Below are 21668 nucleotides of genomic sequence, written 5' to 3' on the forward strand. Positions count from 1 at the left end.
CAACAGGCAATTTTTCTCAATAATAACAACATCCAGGAGAGTAAGAACTTATGGTTTTACCTTGGTGTATCAGACAGGATCCTGGCTGGAAGCCAGTGAATATTGAGAAGAGTTTGTTAAGAGACTGTTTGCATGGGGCTTCCCTGGTGGTGCAGTGGTTGAGAGTCCGCCTGCCGATGCAGGGGACACGGGTTCGTGCCCCGGTCTGGGAAGATCCCACATGCCTCATAGCAGCTGGGCCCGGGAGCCATGGCCGCTGAGCCTGCGCGTCCGGAGACTGTGCTCTGCAATGGGAGAGGACACAACAGTGAGAGGCCCGTGTACCGCAAAAAAAAAAAAAAAAAAAAAGAGACTGTTTACAAAAGTTAAAGGAAGCTGGCAAAGGCTAACAACAGCAGGGAGCTCTTGGCACCTCCAGGCTTGGGGATCATGGGGAGCATGATTACTGAGATCTTGAAAGAGCTATAGCAGTAGCTATAGCTGCAGTTGAAGGAAAGAGCTATCAGAACAGCGGGCTTTGGTAGGGAAAGGTAGCATTGTTAACCCTTGGCTTCATCTCCTGCCAGAGCATTCCACTGGCCATGCTCAACTGGAATCCAGGTGGTAAGAAAGCTTTCTACATGTAACAGCTACTTGGTAGCCCATACTTCCAGCATCTAGGCACACAAAGTAGAAAACATTGGAGAGTGGATTTGGAGGAGCAAACAAAGAATATCTGGCCAATTTGATGAGGCTTATATGATTTGTGAAAATCTGTATTCTAAATGAAAGATAAATGATTGACATAAGTGGGACTTCCCTGGTGGTCCAGTGGTTAAGACTCCATGCTCTCAATGCAGGGCGTCCGGGTTTGATCCCTGGTCAGGGAACCAGATCCCGCATGTGGCAACGAGGAAACAGAGTGCCGCAACTAAGACCTAGCGCAACAAAATAAACAAATATTTTTAAAAAATAATTGACATAATTGAGGGGCTGAGTAGGTAGAAGCTAGTTGTGGATTTTAATTAGCAGGAAGTCCCATGTTGACTAGTTCGTGGCCTTTGAGACAACCAGAGGAAGAGGATTTTGAAGAGTAGCTTCTGGAGGATTGGGAGTTTTGCATTGGGGCTCCAGTGATTCTAGGCTCTAAAAGAGAGGCCTCTGGTTTAGAGGACAGAAAGGAATTCATGAACTCAGCAAAAACAAATGGGATGATCAGCAGAGGGCAGTCTACCAGAAAGGTGGCTGGTGTATTGACTGTGGAGTGTGAAGGTCCTATAGCCATGTCCCAGTTGTAGCTCCATATTCCTTGGACAGAGTGGAATTATGAGGTCCTTTCCTAAAAAATCTCCCACCTAACGAACTTCTGTGCCTGACAGGAACAATAAGTAATTTAAGGCAAGGAAGCATATTCTGTGCTACTGAAACAAGCTTTCTACACCATGCTGCAGATATTCTGAAAGCCACAATGGTGGGGTTTCTGATCTATTCTCTATATTTGGGATAATACAGTGTGCATTACAATCAGTATGCAGTTTGACTGCAGATCTAAATGCTGCTTTCTACTCTTGCTGCTAGAGCTCCTCACCCCGGCTGGGGTGGGTAACAAGGAGAGGAGCTAACAAGATGGGAACCATAAGGACTCAGTGAAAGAGGAGAAAAAATGCAAAATGACCTTAGAGTTATGACTGAGTGTTTCAAAAAGAGAGTTAAATGACAGACTTGGATAGAATAGGCATTGGTAAGAGACGGAGGAAAAAAGTCTCAAAAAGCTGGCAAAATACAAGGTCAGGAAAGGGCTGTAGGAAAAAAAAAATATTGCTCTGCATTTAGAACAGGAAATTTGAATCTGTAGAGCAGTAATAGTAACTATCAGAAGCTACAAAAAGGAAGACTTGAACAGTTCCAATGTAGGCGAGTATTATCAGGGGTCAGCAAAGCACAATTATCCCTTGTCACGTTTCTTTTTATGTGCTTCAACACATCAAAACACATTGTTCTGTTAGAGACATCAGAAGAGTTACCAGGTGAACTTTCCTCCATCCATCTAAAGCCAATTTCACAACGTTCACATAAATAATGTTTACATATATTATATATTCTGAAATTGGGAAACTTTTTAGATCTAAATCTCATGCTTAAGCAGCACAGTATACTCAGATGTTCTCCTTTACACTCTTCAAAAATATTGAGGATTCCAAAAAGCATTTGTTTATGTGGGTTAAACAACATTGTGTTACAAATTAAAACTGAGAAGTTATTGAAACATTTATTAATAACTATAATAAAATCCATACATGCTTATATAAATAGTATAACTTCAGTGAAAAATAACTATATTTCCCAAACAAAATCTCTTTAATGCCTGGCTTAATAGAACACAGCTGGATTTTCATGTATGTCTTTGCATTCAATATGTTGCATATGTTGTTTTGGTTGAAGTACATGAAGAAAATCCAGCCTCACGCAGATACGTAGTTGGAAAGGGAAAGAATATTTTAATAACTTTTTTCAGATAACTAAATCTAGGCAAATGGTAGTTTCTCAAAGGTTAGGTGCAATATGGAATCTGAAATGTTATGAATGAACTTTTTGTATTCTGTTACATTAAAATCCATTGGTCTGTCTTGATCCTTGAATGGATGTTTTACCCATGCATGATTTTGTGACATCATGCATTGGTCATTTGGAAACTATTGCCTCACTAACTTATGCAGATCTTCCAAATGTTGACATATTTCATTGCATAATTTCTAGCAACCACATTTATTAATATCACCCAATTTAATCAGAAAGGTCTTTAAGCATATTGGGAAGCTGCCAAGTCACAGTGGCAGATATGTTTTCTAAAACTCTAATTTTCTAATGCCTTAGGAGTTAGGAAAAGAAAATATTAGAACCTATTTGCCTTTGTATCATTTAAAAAATATCTGTGTGGTTTATAATGTACATACATTATATGTGTAGAACTTCCTGTATATAATTTGTTAAAAAATAAGACGCATATTAAGAAGTTTTCTTATGGGTTAAAAAAAACCCTCTAATTTTCAGTTGAAAGCTTGAATTTTATCATTTCAACAAATTCTGCCAGTTGTTTTCCTTGACATGATGGGCTTACCTTGTTCATTTTTGATAAAATGCCTGCCAAATACCCAATTCTTAATAAACATAGTTTGTCTCAATCATTATTTTAAGTAAAAATGGTGTTCCATGAAAAAAGTGGCTAAGTTCAGCTTGCAATGCAACCATTTGCACAAGTGCTTTACCATGAACTTTGGTATGCAGAAGTCCTTTATGTACCTTTCCCATGTATCATATAGAATATTGACATGTACTTTAAAGTTGAAGTTTAATAAAATAATTTCTGGGGCATCCCTGGTGGTGCAGTGGTTAAGAATCCGCCTGCCAATGCAGGGGACACGGGTTCGAGCCCTGGACTGGGAAGATCCCACATGCGGCGGAGCAACTATGCTAGTGCGCCAAGACTACTGAGCCTGCGCTCTAGAGCCTGAGCCTATGCGCCACAACTAATGAAGGCCGCGTGCCTAGAGCCCGTGCTCCGAGAAGCCACTGCAATGAGAAGCCCATGCACCGCAATGAAGGGTAGTCCCCGCTCGCCACAACTAGAGAAAGCCCGCGCACAGCAATGAAGACCCAACGCAGTCAAAAATAAATAAAAATAAAATAAATAAAATTTAAAAATTCTATTGCTTCACTGAAGACATTCTAAAGTGAAACTGGCATTTTCAAACAGTGAGTGTATAGCATTAGTAAAATTATTACTAGTAATTTTTTGCATACTACTGCTTCTACATCATCAGTGCATATGTCAACACAGTAAAAAGGCAAATAATATCTTAGTTTTATTATGATAATAGTTTGGGCATTGCACATTGACTCCTGAAGACATCTCAGGGGCCCCCCAGGTGCCTTCAGACTATACTTTGAGATGAATTTTTCCTTATCCTTGCTAGAATGCAAATCCTTTTACGATTCGAGGGGTTTTTTGGTTTTGTTCACTAGTATGCCTCCAGGGCTTAGATTATGCCTGGCACATAGTAGGCATTCAATAATTATTTGTTTAATTAATTATGTAATGAAGTAAGCAATCAGAACTAGATCATAATAGTGAAGAGCTTATAATCTGCATTACTGGAAACTCATTTTTTAAAAATTAGTTTTGAACAGGTAAAATTTACAATGGGATACATGATGAAAAGTCTCCCACTTTGCCTTCCCCAAGGAACTTAAGCTGTTTTCGCAGAGATAACCACTGCTGTCAGTTTCTCTTTTTTTCTTTTTAATGTTCTGTACATATTTATTTATTTATTTATTTATTTTAATTGGGGTATAGTTGTTTTACAATGATGCTGTCAGTTTCTGATGTATTTTTCCAGTGATATTTTATGGATTCACAAGCATATTCCTTTCTTCCATCACATACTTCGTGTTATACTACACACAATCTGGACTGAATAGTGGCTTTTTTAAATAAAATTTTTCTTTTGGAATAATTTAGTATTTACAGAAAATTTTAGAGAATCTTGTATACTCTACTCACTTCTACTGTTAGCATCTTACATAATCATAGTACCATGTCAAAACTAGGAAATTAACTGCTACAATACTACTAACTAAATTACAGAATTTATTCAGATTTCACTAATTATGTCCTTTTGGTTCTAGGGTCCAATCCAGGATACCACATTGCTTTTAGCATAATGCTCTTTTTCCCTTAGAATGTATTTTGAGGATCGTCTCAGGTCAGTTTATATGCAGTTGCCTCATTCTCTGGAAGGACCGTAAAAATGGACTGAAAGTGGAATTTCAGGACCAATGGTTAGGTGCATTTAAAAATTACCAAACCTCTCTTCCCCAAAGAAATTAGCATACCCTTCTAATTAGTCTCCCAGTGATTTGAGTGTTGTAAATTTCTTTGAAGTTCCAAGATTAATATTGGGGACTGAATGAAGGTGATAAATGTAAAGTATTCAAAAAATTTTTGCACACTTCGAAATTACTATTTTTAATGTACTAGCACAAATTCACATAGCATTGCATGATTTATACATTATACCAATAATTTATTGGGCCATGACCCACATGTATAGTCGGTTCCTGTTAGGACCACTAGGGGGCTCTGCTGGACGGGTTTTACAGTTAATTAGTCCATTTACGGGAATGTTTCGAGATGTTTTAGATTTCTAAACTCTTAAAACTTGAAAGAGATCATCTCATCCAGCTTCCTTATTTTGCAGAAGAGGAAACCAAGTTTGGCCGAGAGAGCTGGTATGGAGGAGAGCTGGAATTTAAAATCCTCTCTTGGTTCCCGCGGCAGGAGTTCAATAAATTCTTTTTTGCCATGTGCCTCCACTGAATGATTCACCCCCAGTGGCTATTTTCTTTTCTACTGCCACAATTTCGGTAATTTTTGCTAAGACGGTGTATTTATGATACTCTTCTAATAGGACACTTTACTGATTGGTTAGGTGAAAGAAATGCAAGAAATATAAACTTCTAAATAAACGTTATTACTTATTACAAAATGTTCTCTATTCAAAGCATCCCTCAGCATCAAAACCATATGAGTTACTGGAAGCCCTAGCAACCACTTTCAAATTTACTTTCCACTTAAAACAGTTTACTCTTATCTTTACTCATTTATTCATTCAATATTTATTGACTGCCTACTAGCTCCAGACACTGTTGTAGACCCTAGGCTTACAGAAGCTGCCCTTCGTCCCCAAGAAACAATTATTTCTCCATTGTTCACTTTATAAACTATTTTTACAGGGCTTAGTTCAGTGGTTCTCATAGTGTGGTCCCTGAACCAGCAGCAGGAGCAGAAGCACCTGGGAACTTGTTAAAAATGCAAATTATTAGGCCCACACTACACTCCAGCAATCTTTTTTTTTTTTTTTTTAAACAAGCTCTCCAGGGATTCTGATGTACATTCAAGTTTAAAAACTATGGTTTTAGTTCCACGGCTTGGCATCAATTATCTAAGTAGGTCAAAGATCAACATCCGGCTTCTGAACTCTCAGGCATCTCCGTGGAGTAAGCGGTCTTAGATACAACTGAGACCCAACAATGACCATACTTAATTTAATGATTTGTTATACCTGGAAAGATCCTGGGCTGATTGTAGTAACAGTACTATAATGGCTTCAGAACAAAAACGAACCGCAGTAGTTTTTCTTTACCAATAGAAAATGGGCCGGACTGAGTTCCGGGACAGTGTTTTCAGACACTAGACACACACGACTACATTAATCCCGTGGGTTCTGGGTCTGGCTGAGTCAGGGCGGCGCTCTGAGCCGAGTGGGGCCGCGTGAACCGGTCAGGTTGGATTCGAACCTTCGGTTAGAGGCTAAATTCTGGAAGCCTCGACCATATCACATTGGTTCGTACAGAGGAGGAGGCGCCGGAGAAGACCGGGGAGGCCTGGGTAGCGCCAGCCGGCGCAGAAGCCGCACCCTCCTGGCCCCAAACGCCGGCAGGGCGGAGCCACGCGGCCGCAGCTCGGGCTGAGACGCGAGGCGCGGCGCAGCGCGGCGCGGGTTCGCGACTGTGGCGTAAGGGGCTACGACGGCAGCGGCTGCGCCGCCCGGCCGGGTCAGCGTCGTGCGCATGCGCGGACCCGGCGCCATTTTGGTGGCCGGGCGCGGAGGTGATTCCACGCTCAGGAGAGCGCGGCGGCAGGGGTGGCGTTGGCCGCGTTCGTGTGCACCGGTGTGACTCGCAGAGGGAGGAGGCGGTGGAGGAAGAGGTGGCGGCGGTGGCGGTGGTCGTAACGGTGGCGGAGGAGGCGGGTACGAATCAGCTGCGGGCGGAGACATGGCCAACATCGCGGTGCAGCGAATCAAGCGGGAGTTCAAGGAGGTGCTGAAGAGCGAGGAGGTCAGAAATGAACTCCCGGACGTCCCCCACCTCAGCCCAGGGCGGGAGGGCCCTTCCAGTGGCGACCCCAATATCCCTGGTAACCCCCGGGTGGCCTGCTTTGCTGCCACCCTTCTGCTTGTGGGGAAGCAGCAGTCTCCCCCTCCTTCCGCCGTTTTCCCCTCCCCTCCCAGGGCCCTGGGATGGACGGTCTCGCGGGCGGGTGGTTTGGGGAGGAATACGGCTAGGGGGGCGGATGGAGGAGGGGCGCTTATCGGCGGGGTGTGAGCTCTAGAGAGAGCCCCAAGGCAGTGGCAACAGCTGGAAGTGTGGCTGTAGGGTGGGGAGGGAGCAGGCCGAGCCTGAGAAAGCCCGGGAAGTGGGTTGGGGGAAGGGGAAAGGTGGTAACTGGATCCGGAGAGCCGCGCTGCCCAAAGGCCCACTCTTTTTAAGGGTATTCTGGGTTATAACTGGTCTGGCCGCCACGGTCCTTTCCTTAAGGAAGAAGCGATGCGAGTCCTTAGGTATTGATGAAAGAAGGACGTTCAGAGTTACTCCCTCTCAGTTCGGTATTGGGAGAGAAGAGAAGGCATAATGGGGTGCTGTCTTCTTTGAGTGGGGGGGGGTAAGGGAATTTTCACCTGAGATAGGAAATTAATTCCATATTAGACCGTTATCTCATTTCTACTTACCCCGACATCTAGGCCTCTTTTCGATTGACATCTAAAGCTTTTTGACTGGGTAAAGGCAAGTTGTTTGGTGTATTAAAGGCATTTAAATATTTTTAGCTAGGATTAGGATAAAATAATGGAGTGTACGAGAAGCTTATTTCAAAATACTGTCTACAAGTTACAGAGTGTCCCAAGACAGTGCCTCTGTGACAGTGTTGTGTTGTGCCATGAAACTTCACTATGATGTCCCTCATAGTTAACTTCATTATGATGTCCCTCATAGTTAACTTGATTCTTACTTTTGAAGAACATCCCTATTAAAAAACATGAGGTTTCAGCAGATTAATACATTGTTATATTTCCTTTTTAAGTAAGTAGGTTAATCCCAACATATTTATATCTGAAATGATTAAAAAAATTTTGTCTTAACCTGCTCTTGAGTCCTTTGGAAATTTTAGATACTCTTGTATTAGCCGCACTTATTAATGTAAGATATTTAAAGTGTTTTAGTAATTTGACTCAAAATTATGAACGAATCAGTACAGTTTTTTTTTTCATACCCAAATCAAGAAGAATGCTAGGTTGTTTTCCTCCTTGGATTCAACAAAGAGAGATTAAAAATACTGACTGGTTATTTTCAAGATGTCACATATCATTATTGGATGTATTATTGCCATTTGTACTTTACTCTTACATTGGTACTTTAATGATCTTAATGATTTGTGAAATTCAGCATTCTAAGTATGTGATGAGTTATTAACATAAGTCTGATAGCAGTTGAACTTTGAGTCTAAAGTGATTATGTATTTTTCCAGTTAGACATGGAGAAAATTCTTTAAAATTATTTAAAAATGCCAAATCCTAGCAGATTTACTGAATGTAATAGTATATAAGTAATGATTGGTTTTACAGAGCATGTGTATGTACTCTGACCTCTGTATTTGTTCAAGTGCCAAAACTCTGAATGGAAGGATGACTTTGTATTTTTGTGGTACAGTGCAGAAAAAGAGTCGTAAATGCCTGTACTGATATACAGTGAAACAGTGATTCTAAGTTTTTCTCTAATAAGAAAATATATTCCAGGACAGTTGACATATATCTTCCTAATGAAAGTTTGCAGCTAATATTGTTGCCAGTAGCCTAAAACATTTCTTCTATGATACGGTTGTACAAGCCTGACACTTAATATAAGACTTTAATGCGTTATTTTCTATTAATTAAAAGGGGTAAGTTACTGCTCTCATAATTCATATAGTCTCTGCATTATGTGAGTTGACTTTTCACCATGATATTCTTAGTACTTAAATTGGTTCTTAAAAGAAATCTTGTATTGCTATAGTAATACATATTGTTAAAATAATACAGCTCTATATTGAGTAAGGGATGATGAAGCCTTGCTTCAAGTGACATAGTGTTTCAGAGGAAGAAAACAGAAAATACAAACAGGAAAATTTATTTTTTTAAGGACAGTACCTTTATAAATCTGGAATGAAACTTATTCCAGAAAGTAAGTGAAAAGAACATTTAGGAAAGGGTCAGATATTGGAATATATAACCAGTAAATAGCTTTATTTTCGCCAGTATTTTATTTAATTGATATTTTACTAGGTCCAGTTCTATAAGTGGATTATGTTGATTATTTTCAACTCATTGAAGAACTTGTAGTACAGTCCACGTGTTTCCTTTTTATGTAGGTAAATGCAGTATTTGAGTGGCTGGTCAATTAATCAAGTATTTCCTCATGTAAATCTCCATTTTACCAAAGTTTATTTCATATGCTTGTGTTTACTAAGACTCCTGATTTATTTTAAGGATTTTTTTCCCCCTTTTAAGTGCCTTAGTAAAGATAGCTGACATTTGCTGAATTCTGGCCATAAGAAGTTGTAAGTGGCCACTGTTGGAGTGTGTTGTTAGTTAAAATATAGCCTCCAAGATAAATGTGAAAAGCACAGTGCAGAATAGTGGGAGGAGGCCACCATTTGTATCAGAAGTGGGAGAATAGGTGTATTTGTCTGTATAGGTGAAAGGATTAATGAGAAATTGGTAACATTGATTGCTTCTCTGTCATTGGGTGTCTTGAGCAACAGGCATCAAAAGATCCCTTTTGAATTTTGAGTCATGCTAATACTTTATTTACTCAAAATAAACCATGTAGGCCTTTTTTCCTGAAACTGTGTTTGGAAGTCTGTCCTTTATGTGTCAGGTTTATTTAAATCTGAGTGTGAATTTTAAGTAATGTTTCAAAGTTGCTAGACATGGAAAATTGATTTAAAGTACATTTTATGGTTATTTTTTGAGTTGAATTACATAAATGAGTTGTTGCTTATGAGGATAGAATAAAACTGTAATCTGTATTCATAGGTTGTATTATTATTTACTATCAATTATTATTGGTATTAACAGTTAACCACCATTTGTAGAGGAGCTCTCAGTTCCATTTGTTTATATACATTATTGCTAATTCTCAAGAACAGGTCTTTGAATTAGATTTCTTATTTCTTAGTTGAGAAAATTGAGATTCAGAGAATTTAAATTATTTGTCCGCAAATGTATAGCTTTGAGATGTAGATCTAAGTCTGCTTGTGTTTATATTGTACCATGCTGTCATGACTTGCCAAAGGTAGGCATACTTTTAATTATTTAAAAATAATTGAACCTGGTTTGTATTACTGATTAAAGGATTTAAACACAACCTAATTTGTTAGTTTAAACATTAAAATGTTACCTGTAATTAAAGGTTTACTTGCATTTCAATATGGAAAATATTTTTAAATTTGATGTTCAGTGAAGTAAAATGCCCTTAAATCAGTGCACATACTCTTGCTTGTTCTTGTGCTGTATGGTACCTGTAGTTTTTTTCATATTGTAGCTGCACTTTGCTAGCTAGGATTTTCTAGGATTCTCATAGGGAATATTTAAATCTATGGCATTAACAAATTGGTTTCATGAAAACTACTATTGTATACGTTTTCCTTAAGTATTTAAATGGATTTTTGTATCTTTTATTTTAAATTTTATATATTTGATTATTCTGTGTAGAACTAGTTGCAAATCTTCAGAAGAAAGTCTCTTGATTTCTATAGACCATGCAACCTTGGCACTATGTGGGGCAGATAATGAATTCTTTGTTGTGGGTGGTTCTCCTGTGCATTGTAGGATGTTTAGCACTATCCCTGACTAATAGCACTAGATGCCAATAGCACAGGCAATCCTCCCTCCACCTCCCTACCCTCTCCCTGCCAATCATATCAACTAAAAACGTCTCCAGACTTTGCCAAATGCTGAGAACCACTGCTGTAGACAAAACTCTTTAGAAGAACATTTAAGACTGTTAACTAGGTAGGATGTGTAGTATAATTTCTCTAAAAGATGAATGAATGGGAAGCAAAGGTACAAAAAATTATATTGCATGGCTCTACTAGGTTTGAATGTTCTGTTTTTGTTTTAAGACTTTGACCCTTATCAATTAATTATCATCATTTTCTTTTAAACTTTTTCCTTTTTGATGTAAGGAAAAAGCTGAAATTTCCTGCTATAAAGTAATGTTACCAGAATTTGAACAATTTTTTACTAATAGAAAAGTGGTATGTTTTTACAGTTATGTTCTGGGTGTAGGTTGAGCAAGGAAAGTGTTATAGATTTGAGGTAAAAAAACAAAAAAACAAAAAGCCTGTCCAAGTAATACTCTTTGGGGTGCATTTCTCTTTTCTCTCTTTTTTTTTTTTTTGGTTATTATAAAGGCTTTGATCTCTGTCTATCAGGCACAGAGTTAGATGCATTTCGGATCCCTTTGCAGGTCACCCCTTTGTAAAGAATATATATTCTTATTTCTCAGTAAATATGTGAGCAGTTATTGAGCATATTGACAACAGCCCTAAAAGACTTAACCTGGTTGGAGGAAGATAAAAATGTTAGATGCAAAAAATCAATGCTATGGCAGTTCTGAGGGTATGTGTATGTAGGGAGGTTCTTGAGCTAGGTTCCAAAGGAAAGTTAAGACTGACTTCGAATTTCAGGAGACAGTCATAAAGGAATTACAGGAATACTGTAATTTACAAGTAAATGATCTCTTCTGTAGATGCCTGAACTGGAACTAGGGAGCAGGGTTATGGACAAAATTAGACAAGAAACACATTTTTATATATATGTGTGTATATATAAATATATATATTTATATATTTATTTTAACATCTTTATTGGAGTATAGTTGCTTTACAGTGGCGTGTTAGTTTCTGCTTTATAACAAAGTGAATCAGCTATATATATACATATACCCCATATCTCCTCCATCTTGTGTCTCCCTCCCACCCTCCCTATCCCACCCCTCTAGGTGGTCACAAAGCACCACATTTATATATTTATAACAAAAAGGTTGCACAGCTCTGATATACACAAACATAGTTGTGGAGTTAGAACACATAAGTTTTCTTTGGAGAAAAAAACACCTTTTTCATATCAAAATAATAAATGGTAATATACAAAGTACATACAATAAAGTGTGACCAGCACCCAAAACAAACAGAATATTATTATTACCAGCACCATCAGAATCCCCACACCCTACCCCTTTCCAGTCATTTTCTTGGTTTTTAATAGCACAGACTGACTTTGAGTATGTTTTGTTTTTGTTTTTGTTTTGCGGTACACGGGCCTCTCACTGTTGTGGCCTCTCCCATTGCGGAGCACAGGCTCCGGACGCGCGGTCTCAGCGGCCATGGCTCATGGGCCCAGCCGCTCCGTGGCATGTGGGATCTTCCCGGACCGGGGCACGAACCCGCGTCCCCTGCATCGGCAGGCGGATTCTCAACCACTGCGCCACCAGGGAAGCCCTGAGTATGTTTTTTTGTTTTTTGCTTTGAGTATATTTGAGTAAAAGGATAGACATAAGAGCATATACTATATGATTTCATTTTAAAGGTTTTCAAAAGATGACTTTCAAAGTCTTTGTTCAAAGCATGTATTAACAGTGTCTTAGAAAATGTGTTGAATGTTAAAGTTGAAAGAGACCTTAGATCTAGGCCAAAAACTTCATCTATAAGATCAGGAAACTGAGGCCTAGAGAGATTGATTGTTGCTCAGTGACTCAGATCTGGTTAATGGTGAACTTCACCCAAGCTTTTGGCATACCAGTTTACTCCAACCATTATATATGGTTGCTTTATGGGACTATACTTTTCATAAACAATATAAAAGCTGAATGCTAATAAAACTAAGTACAACAGTGGGTGACAGTTCAGTATTGAGTATTGTATTTAAATATATTTTGCTTTTCTCTCTTACTGTGAGAAAAGTCTGCCAGGAGGCAGAGATACTTACTTCCCCAAGCATGGTGTAGTGAGTTTAGCTTAGTGATTAAGAGTGTGGGCTTTGGAATTAGATTTGCGTTCAGTCCTGGCTTTTCTGCTTAATACCTACAGCACTGACTGTTTCAGCTTTCTTATCTGTAAATAGGGAGATCAAGAGAGGCTTTACAGTGCTTAGAGCAGTGCTTGGAACATTCAGTAAATGGATAGCTGCTAAGATGTCAAAATTAACTGTACTTTCGTACTCTGCTTATTGTTGTCCTTGGACTATAAAGGTTTCCTTCAATGGTTTAGTGATAGCTCTATGGGAATTTGCCTCCAGAAAAGGCTTAATAACATGATGAGGGACTTTAGTACTTCTGATATTGTTTCTTTGTGTGCAAATAACCTGTGGGGGCTGGTGGCCAAGGGGAATACAAAAGAATATATGTGGGCTTTGTTCTGAAGATGTTGGTTAGTCTTTCTTTAGGAGACAGTTATAAATTGGAGAGAAGTTTGTGTTAAAATGACCTTTCTGAGTGAAAAAGAAGTAAATTATTTGGGAGCCTTTCATATAATATGGAGTAATGGGATTATTTTGGACTTCTTGACATGGCTCTGGTCTCCTTTAACTGGACCATGGAATCCATATGCTAATCCTCTGGTGTGTAATCTTGAATTCCTTTGTAAAATCCCTATTTTAAAGTTGGGTCTTGGAAACTAGAAAGTCGTGGTCACATCCATGTGACATCTGTCGTATGTTCTCTTATGTAATTCTGAAAAGGTGAGACAAGTTCATTCCATTCAAAACCCTTGTCCTTTCCCTCCCTTAGTTCTTTACTTTTACTGCAAATTTAACATTTATTTATTTATTTTGGCTGCTCCGGGTCTTAGTTGTGGCACGTCATCTTTAGTTGCGGCATGTGGACTAGTTAGTTGTGGCATGCATGCGGGATCTAGTTCCCCGGCCAGGGATTGAACCCCGGGCCCCCTGCACTGGGAGCATGGAGACTTACCCACTGGACCACCAGGGAAGTGCCTTTACTGCAAATTTAAAACAGTAGCTACCTGTAGTTGAATGTCTACTATCCGATATTTTATATACATCACAGTCTTATGAGATGGGTGTTATTCTTGTTTTATGGATTAGAAAGTTGCAGCTCTGAAGAAATTAAGTAAGTTTCCTCAGTGTCGAGTAACTTGGTGGAACAGGGGTTTAAAACCAGGTCTCTGACTCTGTTTATTGGTTATGGTGGAAAGAATAGAGTATAATCATATCTGCTGCTTGCTTCCTATCCATTATCTTTAAAGATGTTTTAAAAAATTATATTTTAGACTTAGAAGTTAAGAAATAATATATGAACACCTTTATATCCATGGTCCAGATTTAATAGATCTTAACTCATACTGGGTTTAGCCTTTCCTCCACCTCCCCAAGAAATAAAACAAAACATACAGACAAAGCTCATTCTGTTCTCTTTCCTTCTTTAAGTAACCACTATGCTGGGGTTGAGTATATCCCCCCATTCATATTTTTGTTTTTACTATTGATAAACACAGTATTTTTGAGTGTAAAATCACTTTTTAGTATTTTAAACTTAAAAAAAATCTTTTTTCATAGATGGTTTATAATATTCTACACCTCCTGCAACTTTTCTTCTCAGTGTTGTTTTTTGAGATTTATCTGTGACGATGCATATGCTCTAGTTCTTCAATTTTATTTAAAAAAATTTTTTTTAATTTATTTTTTTTTAGTTCTTCAGTTTTAAACTACGGTTGACCCTTGACCAACATGGGTTTGAACTGCATGAATCTATTTATATGCGGATTTTTTTCCATAGTAAATACTGCAGTACTACACAATCCACTGTTGATTGAATGTGAAGATGTGGAGGAACTGGGTATATGGAGGGCCAACTATAAGTTATACTTGGATTTTTGTCTGAGCAGGGGGTCGGTATCCCTAACCCCCCTTGTTGTTCAAGGGTCTACTATGTAGAGTATTTCATGTCACAGTTTTAAAAATTCATTCTGTTATTGATGGCGCATAGTTCCAACTTTTAGAGATTATAAAAAAGGATGCATTGCACATTATTATAGTTGTTTTCTTGGGCACATAAGGGTTTTATAGGAAGTAGACTTTCAGGATCTGAGTGTATTTGCATCTTCTACATGACTCGATATTGCATCATTGTTCTCCCAATGATTGTATCAATTTACACTTGCTCTAGAAGTAAATAAGAATTCTAGGGACCTGACATTTGGAAGATTTAGATTTTTGTCAGTCTGATGGATATGAAATGATAGCTTATTTTAATTTTCATTTCCCTTGTCAGTAGAGATATTAAGCATGTTTTTGTGTTTATTGGCCATAAGGCTTTCTTTTGTAAAATTAGTGTTTGCATTCCTTACCCTTTTTTTTTTTTTTTTTTGCGGTACGCGGGCCTCTCACTGTTGTGGCCTCTCCCATTGCGGAGCGCGCAGGCTCAGCGGCCATGGCTCACGGGCCCAGCCGCTCTGCGGCATGTGGGATCTTCCCAGACCGGGGCACAAACCCGTGTCCCCTGCATCGGCAGGCGGACTCTCAACCACTGTGCCATCAGGGAAGCCCTCCTTACCCATTTTTAAGAATTTGTGTGGTTTGTATTTTTCTTATTAATTTGTAAGAATTCTTTATCTGTATAATTTTGTCTACTTCTGTTATGTGGCTTAATTTCTGTCTTATCTTTTTTTAATGCTCTTTTTAAAAAAATTGTGGTAAATAACATCATAAAACTTTTCTTTTCTCTTTTTTTTTTTTTTGCGGTACACGGGCCTCTCACTGTTATGGCCTCTCCCATCGCGGAGCACAGGCTCCGGACGCGCAGGCTCAGCCGCCATGGCTCACGGGCCCAGCTGCTTTGTGGCACGTGGGATCTTCCTGGACCGGGGCATGAACCCGTGTCCGTCGCATCGGCAGGCGGACTCCCAACCACTGCGCCACCAGGGAAGCCCCATAAAACTTTTCATTGTATTTTAAAAAAATATTTATTTATTTATTTTGCTGCACTGGGGTCTTAGTTCTGGCACGTGGCATCTTCGTTGTCGCATGCAGGATCTTTTAGTTGCAGCATTCAGGCTCTAGTTCCCTGACCAGGGATCAAACCTGGGCCCCCTGCATTGGGAGTGACGAGTCTTAACTGCAGGATCACAAGGGAAGTCCCTCATCCTGTATATATTTAAGTGCACAATTTCAGTGGCATTAAGTGTTTTCACATTGTTGTACAACCAATACCACCATCCATCTCCAAGACTTTGCTTTTTGTAAAATTGAAACTCTGTACCCATTAAACACTAACTCCTTACTTCTCAATGCTCAACCCCTGGCAGTTACCATTCTATTTTCTTTCTCTATGAATTTGATTATTGTACATTATTTGTTCTGCTGGCTTATTTCACTTAACTTTATTGTATCTTTGATCTTACTGAGTTTACTTTTAAAGTAGCCAAATTTGTCTGTCTTTTCCTATATGGTGTGGTTTTTGTATTTTGTTTAAGGAATCTTTTCCTACTCTGGTTATCATAAAGATATTCTCCTGTATTTGGTTCTTAAAAGTTAATTCATTCCTTAACTTCTGTACTCAGGTGTCTTCTGTCTCTATCATATCATATTGAAACTACTTTTTCAGGCATTACCAATGTCTTCTAAATTGTGAAACAAAAAGTAACTTTTCAGCAATTGTCCATTTTGTACCTCTTTCTTCCACGTTTCCAATTCCATCTTAGAGCTTTCCCCTTTCGGTTACTCTGATACGACTTTTCTGGTTTTTCTTCAACTTCTCTTACTGTCCTTTGTAAGTTACTGATCTCGTCGTCCTCCATCATCCATTTATCTCCTGAATCTTTGTTTCCACTTTTGCGTTTTTTGTTAATCATCTTAGGTCAGATTTTCATTTCTCAGATGGACTATTTATATTAAAATAGTTTGCTTATTTACATTTAGTTCTCTGCCTTTGGTCTGTCCCAACTTCTAATTCAACTGGTGCCATGCCACTGGATTTAATTTTTTTTTTTTTTAACCTTCCAAAGAAGTGCCTTTATTACAGGGTTTAGGAAAGGAAAAAAGCTCTAGAAAAAGGAAATTTCCAAAATAGGTCTTCAGCAAGGGTGGGTGCAGTGACAAGTCCAGGCTGGAGTCTTGATCTCACTAGAGGTCACTTCCAGGTTGTGAGGACGGTTGTCCTGGAGTTTCTCGATCGGCCCCCTCTGGGCCCCAGCGACTGGCCCGGTGGACTTCTCAGCCCTTGGTCAGCCTTGTCGCCTTGTGCCAGCTCCTCGTCATACAGAATTTCATAATTGCCAAGGACTTCCTTTGGGGGTGACTTGTTTCATTTACAGTCTGGAATTTCAACGTTAGGGACCGCGATGTTGAGGGTGTCATTAATCAGGTTATACTTAAGGATTTGGTCGTTGGCAGTGCTGGAAGTGAGGGATGGGGAGCATTCACCTTGATCAGCCAGGGCTTCAGCTTGTCGTCGATGATGATGTTGTAGCCGTAGCACTTAAAGCAGTGTTTGTCGTTGTTCATCATGGGTACCACGGCCTTCAGGGACTGCATGAAGATACAGTGGATCTCGTTGAACAGCTTGCTGGTCACCTCCTTGCCTCAGATGCTCTCCAGGTAGAGCCGCAGGTTGTTCACGGTCCACGTGCCCCCGTGGATGTGGTTGTAGTCCTCCCCTTGTTTCTGAATGGCAACGTTGGTGAGATGAACAAACACGTTATCCAGCTAACTGGTACTCGGGGTGTATTTTACTGTGCAAAAGCAGCAAAATCCAAGTTTATGCATGTAGTAGCGCAGTGGGCGGTACGTAGACACCAGAATATACAAGCGCAGGTCAAACTTCCTGCCGCTGATTAGTAACGGGTTGTTAATGTACAGAGAGATCACGTAGGCTTCCTTGGTAGACTGAGTCATGAACGAAGATGTTTTGCTGTCCCAGGACCACTTTTTGATTTGTGAGAGCTTGTTGATCAGAAAGATGCCCTTTCCCTGAGCTTTGCCACAAGATTTCATGATCCAGGTGCTGGAAGGGCTTTTCCTGAACTCCACAAACAGGTTGTAGTCGGCGGGCAGCATGTAGGTGATGGGGACGAAGTCCAGGTAGAGGTGTTTCCCACTTTCGTCCTTCTCTGCTAAAGGACTTCCTTTCTTCTCCAGCTCTTTCCAGTATCTCTTGATGTTTTTCACCATCAGATCCTTCTGCATCAGTTCATAGTGGTTCGGGAAATGGTTGACTATTCGATCATCTGAGAGCCGGTAGCCAGTTTTGACACTAAAAACATTGTGGATGGTTTGCTTGCTCTTCCAGTAAAAATTCCAGTCCTCGTTTTCTGTCACTTGGACCCATCCTCTCTTTTCAGAGTTATTTATCAGCAATGACTTCTTTTTTTTTTTTTTTTGCGGTACGTGGGCCTCTCACTGTTGTGGCCTCTCCCGTTGCAGAGCACAGGCTCCGGACGCGCAGGCTCAGCGGCCATGGATCACGGGCCCAGCCGCTCCGCGGCATGTGGGATCTTCCCGGACTGGGGCACAAACCCGTGTCCCCTGCATCGGCAGGCGGACTCTCAACCACTGCGCCACCACGGAAGCCCAGCAATGACTTCGTGATATCAGTGATCCATTTCACTTTTCCTGCCATAATCCATAGGTACTTAAGGAGCCAGTGGGAACGTCCAACTTCTCTTCAGTTTCACCCAGTTTTGACTTGGATTCTCACCTAATGTCAGATTGTTTTCCTGTGACTTCCTCCTGTGGGGCACACAGCGCGGAGGAACGCCCAGGAGCGCAGAGGACGGTGGCCCCGCACCGCGGCCCAGCCCTGCCTCCCTGGATTTAATTTTTAAAACGTTATTTTGTCATTTTTCTTTACATTGTCTACGCCCTATTGCATGAAGTCAAAACCTTTTTACTGTTGTTCTAGCCTACCTTTCCTTATTTCCTGTCAAGTCTCAACTTAAGTTGTATGCCTGAACATACCTCAGACCCTCACTCTCCCTCCAGCCTTTAGCTATATTGAGTTGTTCTGTCTGCTTGGAATAAGTCCTTAACCTCCTTTCTTTGCCTTTTGAAAAACTTCTCCTAAAATGCCATTTCTGATAAGCTTTTCTTTTTTTCCTTTTTTAAAATTTATTTATTTGTTTTTGGCTGCAGTGGGTCTTTGTTGCTGCACGTGGGCTTTCTCTAGTTGTGGCGCGTGGGCTTTCTCTAGTTGTGGCGAGCGGGGGCTACTCTTCATTGCGGTGCGCGGGCTTCTCATTGCGTTGGTTTCTCTTGTTGCGGAGCACGGGCTCTAGGTGCGAGGGCTTCAGTAGTTGTGGCTCATGGGCTCTAGAGCGCAGGCTCAGTAGTTGTGTTGCACGGGCTTAGTTGCTCCGTAGCATGTGGGGTCTTCCCGGACCAGGGCTCAAACCCGTGTTCCCTGCATTGGCACTGCACCATCAGGGAGTCCCTGATAAGCTTTTCTTGAACCCACAGTTTACCTTTTTTCTCCAGTATCACTTTGTTGGGGTTTTTTTTTAGAGCAGTTATTATATTTTTGGTAATTGTATATATGTCTTTTTGCTCCTGCTAGATCATTGGGCTCCTTGAGGATTCTTATTCATCTTTTTCTCTTCAGCATCCAGTATGGTGCCTGAAATGTAATAGGCTTAGTAACATTTAAAGTATGCCACACACACCCCCCCTCACACCCGCCCAAATCTTTGATAGGTGTCTAATCTTTTGGAGCTATTGCTGAAAGTGCTCTTTGCCTAGGTTTAGGACAGGTCTGTGTTACTCTGTTCATTATTTTTAGTCTTTGTGTGATTATGGATTTTTCTAGCGATTACAAATGCAGGGCTAACTAGCATATGTAGCCATTTCTCTCAAGTGACTGTGGGGTGCTTTACTTTTAGGTTTCTTTGTTTCATGTGAACCATCCTATTTGGGATTGGTGTACTTAATTGTGGGTTGTCTGATACTATTGCTTTTCAGCAGTGATATAAAACACTTTGTGCTTCATTTTTCTTAAATCATTCTGTACTAGTTCCTTTATTTTTAAAATATATGTATAGAATATACTGCAGTTTATGCATCTGTGCATTGGATATTTGGTTATTTCCAGTTTCTTGCTGGTACAAATGTGCAAGAATTTAGTGTGTATTGCTAGATGAGATTTTAGAAGGTTATATATGTCAGACTTTTTTTAACGTCTCTTGGCTTGGTCATACTTTGATTATATCCTTAGGTGTTTACTTACGTGCTTTATCTCCATCTGTCTGATGGAACTGTGAATGTGTGTCATTGAGGACATAGACCTGTCTTACTGATTTTTCCATCCTCCATTGCTTAGCACATTGCCTGGTGAGCAGGAGGCATTTGTTTTCCTGAATGAGGTTCAGTATTTCTTAAGCTCCAGGGAGCTAATCCCCAAGCACTATGAAAGTAATACCTTTCATCCTGCTTCTGGTACTAAGAAGAATTGAATATGTTGATAAAGGTGGCCGCCAGTGAAGTTGGGTTTCTGTTGATAATGTAGTCAGGTCCTGAATTGGGATGGTATACTGTCCAAGCCCAAAAGTGGGGAAATAAGATGGTGGGAAGAGAATTTTTTTGCTTTATTTTGTAGTTTTCCCCTTTGAAGATCTCAGGGGGCATCTATTTAGTATTATATATGACATCATCTATCCTATGGTTTAGTTTAAACTCTTTAGTTAGCTCTACATTTTTCTTCATTTATTCAACAAATATTTATTGAATGCCACCTATGTTTGTTAATAAGCTAGACATGGTCCATGCTGTTATGGAGTAAATTATGGTCCAGTAAGATGGTGAGACATTGAACAGCTAGTTATGTTTGTTGAGTTTAAGTAAGGAGAACTGTGAGGGTGAGGTAACCTAAACTCAGGGAAAGAGTTCCTTGGGAATAACCCTTAAACTAATACTTGGGAGGATAAATTGGAATTAACTTAGTCATATATTAGGATGATCAACTCTTACATGCACATAGAAAGCTAATAATTATATAGTCAAGAATGTAAACCATTTAATTGCTTTTCTTTTTTAAATAAATAGTCAAAATTCTGTGAATATAAAAGTAAGAAACTTATTAAACTTTGAAAAATACAGGGAACTATATTATAAAGTAAAAAGTATCTCACTCCCAGAGATAATTCTTTTCTTTAAAAAATGTTTGTCTATGAAATATTTCACATATACAGAGATGCATCTTAATTTTGGTTTTCCTTTCATTTTATCTATGTATGTACATATATATACATATTTAGAGTTTTTTGGGGTGGGGGAGCATTGAATACAATTCCCATGGGACTTTAAACCGAAATCTGTAATTTTTAATCATTTGAAGTTGTTTTTCCCTATTAGATTCCAAGCTTCTCAAGAGTAGGCATCATGGCTCATCCATCTTTGTATTATCAGTACCAAGAGCTCTATAACAGATATTTGAGGGCTCTCTTTATGGTAGGCACCATGATATGTGTTAGGGATATAGTAATGAGTGGGATAAGGGAAGACAGACAAATAAGTAATAAATGCAGTGCAGAGCTGTATAATAATATTGTCCAGATGAAATTAATTGGTTGTTTTTGATTGGGTGTTCAGAAAAGGCTTATCCTAGAATTGTAAACTTAAATTGAGATCTGAATGATAAAAGCACGTCACTGGGGAAGAACAGTCCAGATCAGAGGAAACTGTTAGTGTAAAAGCTCTAAAGTGGGAATGAATTTGCTATGTGTAAGCAACCAAAAGGAGGTTGTTGTGGCTGGAGTATTGTGGGTAAGGGAGGAGAATGGTGCAAGATGAAGTTGGAGATGTAGG

General features: G+C 39.6%; 1 protein-coding gene and 1 pseudogene across 6 annotated transcripts in view; one reads left to right on the forward strand and one right to left on the reverse strand.

Annotated features, from left to right (window-relative positions):
• The first annotated feature begins 6616 nt into the window (after positions 1-6616).
• The window catches only part of UBE2K (ubiquitin conjugating enzyme E2 K), a 108800-nt gene continuing 93748 nt past the window's right edge, over positions 6617-21668 (forward strand). For 2 of the 6 annotated variants that reach the window (XR_016393261.1, XM_089911806.1), the window contains exon 1: positions 6617-6879. Coding sequence is in view for 4 of the 6 variants with exons in the window: in XM_089911806.1 (XP_089767932.1) it covers positions 6817-6879 (63 nt within the window). In the remaining 2 variants the exon portion in view is untranslated. The remainder of the gene's footprint in view (positions 6880-21668) is intronic. The other 4 variants (XM_022565662.2, XM_089911807.1, XM_089911808.1 and 1 more) reach the window with 4 other exon arrangements.
• LOC115801927 (polyglutamylase complex subunit TTLL1-like) lies at positions 17005-19853 on the reverse strand (annotated as a pseudogene).

The sequence above is a fragment of the Delphinapterus leucas genome, chromosome 5 (genome assembly GCF_059928025.1).
Source record: "Delphinapterus leucas isolate spDelLeu-1000000601 "Yukka" chromosome 5, BTC_Dleu_Yukka2, whole genome shotgun sequence".
Classification (NCBI taxonomy): Eukaryota; Metazoa; Chordata; class Mammalia; order Artiodactyla; family Monodontidae; genus Delphinapterus; species Delphinapterus leucas.